The following is a 7,540-nucleotide window of genomic DNA, read 5'->3' as shown; positions in this document are numbered from 1 at the left end:
ATTTGTCGAACAATGCAATTTTAGAACAATGTTTTCAAACGTTGGTTTTGTTCAACAGTCGTCTGCATGATATTGGTTCGCTTCTTTTCCTTCTATGTCTTCTTGCATGTGATAGAATATGAGTTTCACTGAGATGTCCACAGTTACATTCCGAATAACTTTCAACGGTAATTTCAGTTTTGATCTTTAGTAACGAAACGGTACATACTGATGCAGATATGTCCCAAAAATCTTGCACGCATTGCGTTAAATTATCAGGGGCGGGCAAAATGTTGTTAAATTTGAATTTCACCTTATTTTTATTCACCTTATTTCACTTTATTTTTATTCATTATAGTACCAGTCATTTGTACACACAAGTGTTTCAGACAAACCATATCTATTGCAAATAAAAGTGAGGTTCTCATTTGAGTTTACCATTCATTCCCGCTTCACCCACTTACGGACAGATCGGAAAGATAATTTTCTATCATTTCCTCTTTTGCATCATGTTAATTATACTTTAATAATCTCCGTTGCATTATAATCGAGCCGTGGAATGATAAATATGCTCTGTGCTTTTCTATACGAGGTTTATTCTGTTCATTTATCTCCAACTATTTTCATATTACGGGTCAAGTGGTACTGGACGTTTAATCTGATACAGGTACCATGCCTTGGCGGCCATTTGGAAAACGGTGACCCATATGAAAAATCTTTTGATACAATACTGTTTAGTGTTTCAAAATGTATCCAACAACGTATCACTTGACCCATATTTCGGTTCAAAATTTCTAAGTTTGGCCCCTTGAAAGGCAACCGTGGGAGCACTGCGAGAACATTACTCGACGCGCCACATGCCTTTTCTGTTTCACTTTCTGACTGTTCGTTTATCTCCAACTGTTTTCATATTAGGTTGCTGGACGTTTTATCAGATACAGGCACTGTTGGGAATAGGAGCTGGCAATTTTGTGCCTTGTTTACAGTTCAGCTGCTAGAAGAAGAAGAAGGACTAGAAAATTGTGACCGCATGGTGCTTGTAGAAGCTATTTTTTCTTGTGTTACGTTCTTTTGTGGAAATAAAAGTGTATAGCTGGAAATAAAAAGGTTTCATTCCTCTAAAGTGTAGATCTTTTGATTTCTAACATCTGGCGACCGTGACAGGACACAATAGACCATGGAGGAAATGAAAAAAAACAGCGTAAAATCTTGAGAGCAGCATTCACTAGGTTGCATACGAACTGTTCGGAACTGTGTAGCGCAGAACTTAAAAACGAAAGTGATATTAGTGGTACATTTCAAGTGTTAGAAGAGAAATACATGAAAATGAAGGAGATAGATGAGAAGATAATGACATCAGCAATAGAAGATAATTGGAGCGAGAAAGAACTACTAGAAGAAACGGAGCAAGCAGATAAGTATTCTTTAAAATTCTACCAAATTAAAAACAAGGTTGAGGCTGCGTTGCATGCGTGTAAAACGAACGAGAGTAGTGGTAGCACGAGTAGTGAAAGAAACTTTAAACTCCCAGAAGTGGAAATTAAGAAATTTGATGGTAATTTGAAAAACTGGCTTCCGTTTTGGTCACAGTTTGTGCGCATAGACGAAGATAAACGGATTCCTAATGTAGACAAATTCCAATATCTCATTCAAGCTATTGTACCGAACACACGTGCACGTCAGTTCGTAGAAAGTTTTCCCCTGTGTGAAGATAACTACCCGAAGGTTATTCAGGGTTTGAAAGCGCGTTTTGGACGTGACGATATGTTAGTAGAGGTATATGTTCGTGAACTTTTAAAGCTAGTGTTTCATAATCTAAGTAACAATGGTAATCTAGAATTGATAGACCTGTATGACAAGTTGGAATCTCAACTTCGCGCTTTAAGTACTTTAGGTGTCACAACAGATAAATGTGCTGCCATGCTGTATCCCCTTGTGGAGTCATGCTTACCTGCTGAACTATTGCGTACGTGGCAGAGGGACAGTACAAACAGTGCAGACGCAACTTTAGAAAAACGTTTGGAAGACTTTATGTCATTTTTGCGGAAAGAAGTAGAAAATGAAGAAAGAATAGCTCTTGCTGTGTCCGGGTTTGATATACAAGACACCAGTAATGTGGGAAAGAAAAAGAAAGAACGCAGTAATCGTTCCGATTTTGTACCAACTGCCGCTGAATTAGTTAATTGTAAAAATAGTGCAAAGTGCATTTTTTGTGATCAATCGCACGCAAGTGAAAACTGTGTAAAAGCCTGTAATTGGACATACGAGGAAAAAATAAACATTTTGAAGGGAAAGGGATGCTGTTTTCGGTGCCTTAAGAATTCGCACAAGAGTTCAAAATGTTATGCTAAGTTGACTTGTAGTGCATGCAAGGGGCGTCACGTTAGTGTTATGTGTAGTGGCAGAAATAAATCTAAGAATGCGTCAAGTAACGGTGATAAACAGACTCATGTGAAGCATGTTATCGAAAACACACTGACAAACAATGAACATTCCGAAACATTTTTACAAACATTGGTAGTAAAAGTGAGAGGGCGGAATTCAGAAAAGAACGTCAGGGCGATTATAGACACTGGTTCACAGCGATCTTATATCTGTACTAGCTTAGCGCGGGAAATGAACTATGAAGTATTACGAAAGGAAACTGTAGCGCACGCTCTTTTTGGAGGTGTATTTTCAGAACCATGTGAACATGACTGTTTTCGAGTTAGGCTAACCAACCTCAATGGTGATTATGCATGTAATTTTGAAGCACTGAATCAGGATGTTATTTGTAATAGTGTTACATCAATCATAGATGGTCCTTGGTTATCAGAGTTATGGGAAATGGGTATAGAAATATCCGATAATCAACCTGGCCCAATCGCAATTTTAATAGGAGCGGACATTGCCGGTAAACTTTTCACTTTGCTTTGAAAGTTGGCCTGATTGCTATGGAGACATTGCTCGGCTGGATTTTAATGGGAAAAATAAACAGGAAGGATTCTGTTAGGTTTTCTACAATGCAAGTCACAACGATGTTTTGCAAATCAACACCTGTTTCAGACTTGTGGAAATTGGATGTTTTAGGCATAACCGATCCAGCGGAAAAGAAAACGAAAATGGAGGCGCAACAGGAAGTAATGGAATATTTTAACCAGACAACGACCATTAACGCTGACGGGAGGTATGAAGTAAAAATGCCTTGGCTAATGGAACATCCACCTCTCCCCAACAACATAGATACCTGTAAAAGAAGACTGAAGAATGTAGTTGTTAGATTGAAGGCTGAAAACTACTACGAAATGTACGAGAAGGTTCTGAAAGAGTGGGAAGATGAAGACATCGTAGAGGAAGTTCCTGCGGAAGAGATAGAGAAGAAAGGCTACTACTTACCTCATCGTCATGTTGTTAAGATGACTAGTAGTACGACGAAGATCCGTCCAGTATTTGATGCCTCAGCGAGAGAGAAAAATCATCCATCTCTAAATCAGTGTTTAGAGAAAGGAATCAATTTGATAGAAATTATTCCAGCGATTCTGACACGTTTTAGATTGAACAAGTTGGGAGTTGTGTCTGACATTAAGAAGGCGTTTCTACAAATTTCCCTGTGTAAGAGAGAGAAGGACTATTTACGATTTCTTTGGATAAATGGAGAAGGTGGTATAAAAATATATCGTCACAAAAGAGTAGTGTTTGGCATGAGTTGCAGTCCTTTCCTGTTGGGAGCCGTAATAGAGCATCATCTTAGGCGAGCACTACAAAAGTGTAATGAGGGTCAGAGTAGTTATGCTAAGGAAGTCATTTTGAAGTTATTGAATAGTTTTTATGTAGATAATTTTGTCACTAGTGTCAAAAATGAAGATGAGCTTCGTCAGTTTAGAGAAGAAGCCACGAACTTAATGGCGGAAGCAAAATTCGAACTTCGAGGGTGGGAGCATACCTCTTTAGAAAACACACTAGAAGAGAATAGAGTTCCTGTACTTGGCCTACAATGGGAAACTGTTTCAGATGTGTTGGAATTACGACCAGAATGTTTTGAGGATACAAAACCTGCGGTTGTCACGAAGAGAATAATTTTGTCATTTGCTAACAGAATATTTGATCCTATTGGTGTCACGTGTCCAGTAACGCTAAGCCCGAAAATTCTTTTACAACAAGTATGGTCATCGAAGGTAAATTGGGACGAAGCGGTACCAAAGGAAGTTGAGAAGAAATTCCTACAATGGATCAAAGAGTTGCCTCATTTAAAGAGACTTGTCTTTCCAAGATGGGCTGCTGGAGATTGTAAGAATTGGAGCCTACATGCATTCTGCGATGCTAGTGAGAGATCGTATGCTACGGCTGTCTTTCTCAGAACTGAAGAAAAAGGACAAGTGAAGGTGCAATTAATACAGGCGAAATGCAGGGTTGCTCCGATGAAGAAGTTAACCATTCCTCGACTGGAATTACTGGCAACTACAATTGGCGCAAGGTTAGCTACTACAGTGAGAGAAACATTGGATGTTAAAGATGTACCAATTTATTTCTGGACAGATTCTACCACCGTTTTAGCATGGATTAAGCGGGATATGCCATGGAATACCTTTGTGTGGAATCGAATACAAGAAATAAGAAGATTAAGCAATTCAGGCAACGAGTGTTGGAGATTTGTTCCAGGAACCATGAATCCAGCTGATCTGCCCTCACGAGGATGTTCACCTGAACAGTTAGTTGCGTCAAAATGGTGGGAGGGTCCAGACTGGTTAAGACGACCAATAGAAGAGTGGCCGGAGCAGAAGTACACTTATCAAGAAGAAATAATCTCAGAAGAAAGAAGAAAAAACATTGTATCTGTAATGATTAATGCCAAAGAAGAAAACCGTGATTGGTACTACCGCCGTTTTTCAAAATATGAACAGATAATCCGCATGGTTGGTTGGATCAAGAGATTCATCTTCAATTGTCGTAATGGAAAGAAGAGGAGACAAGGAGAATTATCGGTGGAAGAAGTGACAGCTGCTGAGAAAACAGTCCTTAAACTCGTTCAGAAAGAGTCATTCGACGGCGTAGAAGACCAAAAGTTGAAGTCACTATGCCCATTTGAAGACAAAGATCAGATCATTAGACTGAAGACGAAAATTGTAGAGCTTTCAGATTCAGAAGTGTTTCGGTATCCTGTTATATTACCAAATACACATCCTGTGGTCAAGCGGTTGATTCATGACAAACATGTAGAATCTTGTCACGTTGGAGTGCAGGGTCTGATGAGTCTTCTCAGAGAAAGGTACTGGATTATAAGAGGAAGGCAAGGCGTTCGATCCGTTGTTAGAAGGTGTGTCGTCTGTAGAAGATACAACGCCAAGAAGATGGAGACCTGTCCCGTGGCCTTACCAGAAGATAGAGTTAAGGAATCGGCAATCTTTGAAGTCACAGGATTGGATATGGCGGGTCCAGTAATACTAAGAGATGGCAAGAAAGCATGGATTTGTATCTTCACATGTGCAGTGTATAGAGCGGTACATCTAGAATTAGTATCTGGATTGTCAACGGCCGATTTCCTTCAAGCGTTGCGGAGATTCGTCGCTAGAAGAGGACGTCAATCAGTAATCTACTGTGATAATGGTACCAATTTTGTCGGTGCAGAGAGCTTGTTAGACAAACTCGAGTGGGAGAAGATAGAAGCGTATACCACTACGAAGCGTATCAAATGGAAATTTATTCCTCCCACATCACTTTGGTGGGGCGGCTGGTGGGAACGTCTGATTAGACTAATGAAACAGTTGTTGAGAAGAGTACTTGGAAGAGCTTCCCTGACTTATGAAGAATTTAACACAATTCTTTGTGACTGTGAAGCAGTTATAAATTCCCGTCCTTTGACATACGTTTCGGAAGAAAGTTCTGATTTTGTGCCTTTAACTCCTCTAATGTTCCTACAACAGAATGCTGAAATTGTAGTACCTGACATTGATGTCATAGAAGCGGGGAGTCTACGAAGAAGACTGAAATACATTCAGGATATACGGAAGATTTTACGCAGCAGGTTTCGAAAGGAATATTTGGGACAGTTGGTTCAACATTGGAGAACCAGAGTAAATTGTAAGAAGATAGAAGTAGGAGAGGTTGTTCTAGTGGGAAACGACAACTTAAAGCGGTTGGAATGGCCCCTAGCACGTGTTGTGGAACTTATACCTGGCCGTGATGGAAAAGTTCGTCTGGTGAGACTAAAGACCGGCGCGGGGATGATGGTGAGACCTCTTCAACGTATCTTCCCTTTGGAAATCAGGTCAGAAGAAGCTGTTGAACAGAATGTACTTAAGAGAAGACTGGTGGTACGAGAACCGAGAAGTGAAACTGATCAATGTGAAGGTGAAAAGGAATCTCAAATTATCACTACTAGAACTGGAAGAGCTGTGAAACCTCCCAAAAGATTGTCTCTTTTTACGTATTGTAATCCACAGTTTTAATGATGGGATGGTTGAGTCACTAGTTCCCTTACGTGACTCAAGGTGGGAGGATGTTGGGAATAGGAGCTGGCAACTTTGTGCCTTGTTTACAGTTCAGCTGCTAGAAGAAGAAGAAGGACTAGAAAGTTGTGACCGCATGGTGCTTGTAGAAGCTATTTTTTCTTGTGTTACGTTCTTTTGTGGAAATAAAAGTGAATAGCTGGAAATAAAAAGGTTTCATTCCTCTAAAGTGTAGATCTTTTGATTTCTAACAGGCACCATGTCTTGGCGGCCATCTTGAATACGGTGACCAATATGAAAAATCTTTTGCCACAACGCTTTTTACTTTTTAAAGATCTATGGAACGAGGTATTATTCTGCCCATGTTTCTATTTAAAATTTTAAAGTTTGGCCCTGGTACCCCATGAAGGGCGGCCCCGGGAGGCGCCGCGACAACACCATTCGGTGTGCCGCATGGCATTTCCTATTTGAGTTTTTGTTCGGTTCATTTATGTTCAACCGTTTTCGAGATATCTCCGTGGAAAGATTAAAATGGGCCAAAATACTATCTCTCTCTCTCTCTCTCTCTCTCTCTCTCTATATATATATATATATATATATATATATATATATATAGCCGCGGACCCAGTATATGATCAAGGGAGGGGCTAAACCATGGTTTGCCGCTTTATACAGTGTAAAGAAAGTAGGATTGAAACCTATTTTATTAAGTGTATACCTGAGCGTTAAGAGGGCTAAAATCCCTATAGCCCTCCCCTATTATGTGATATATATATATATATATATATATATATATATATATATATATATATATATATTAAAAATGCTGAAATTTTGTACCAAGTTGGGAAATTCTTCTAGATACTCTGCAATATCACTAGATAAACAATGTTGCTAAAAGCAAAATAAAGTTGTATTTTCTCAAATTGCGCTACGTAAAGTATTACATATTTCTAATTTAGTTATTTAACAAAACCACAATAGCCCATACATTATTTAGTGTAACAAAGGACAATACAGTATCATTAACATCAACAATTTTAAAATCTCTAATAACTCAAATGGCATGGACGGTGCAATGCGCATCAACTGTATCTTAGCGTCAAATACTGTGATCATGGTATAATATAGTTCGA

At 39.2% G+C, this 7,540-nt stretch overlaps 2 protein-coding genes across 2 annotated transcripts; both read left to right on the top strand.

Annotated features, from left to right (window-relative positions):
• The first annotated feature begins 1,305 nt into the window (after nucleotides 1-1,305).
• LOC145687588 (uncharacterized) lies at nucleotides 1,306-2,895 on the top strand. The gene has a single exon (XM_081761053.1). The coding sequence runs from the start codon at nucleotides 1,306-1,308 to the stop codon at nucleotides 2,893-2,895; it is 1,590 nt and encodes a 529-aa protein (XP_081617179.1).
• A 17-nt stretch (nucleotides 2,896-2,912) lies between these two features.
• Nucleotides 2,913-6,404, top strand: LOC145687587 (uncharacterized). Its single transcript, XM_081761052.1, has one exon. It carries the CDS (start codon nucleotides 2,913-2,915, stop codon nucleotides 6,402-6,404), a length of 3,492 nt encoding a protein of 1,163 aa, XP_081617178.1.
• Nucleotides 6,405-7,540: the final 1,136 nt, after the last annotated feature.

Source organism: Thermobia domestica, chromosome 6, assembly GCF_964235325.1.
Source record: "Thermobia domestica chromosome 6, izTheDome1.hap1.1, whole genome shotgun sequence".
Classification (NCBI taxonomy): Eukaryota; Metazoa; Arthropoda; class Insecta; order Zygentoma; family Lepismatidae; genus Thermobia; species Thermobia domestica.
This window is presented reverse-complemented; position numbering and strand designations above follow the sequence as displayed.

Coding starts and splice junctions, on each gene's coding strand:
- LOC145687588 (XM_081761053.1), top strand. CDS start 1,306: ATGAAGGAGATAGATGAGAAGATAATGACATCAGCAATAGAAGATAAT.
- LOC145687587 (XM_081761052.1), top strand. CDS start 2,913: ATGGAGACATTGCTCGGCTGGATTTTAATGGGAAAAATAAACAGGAAG.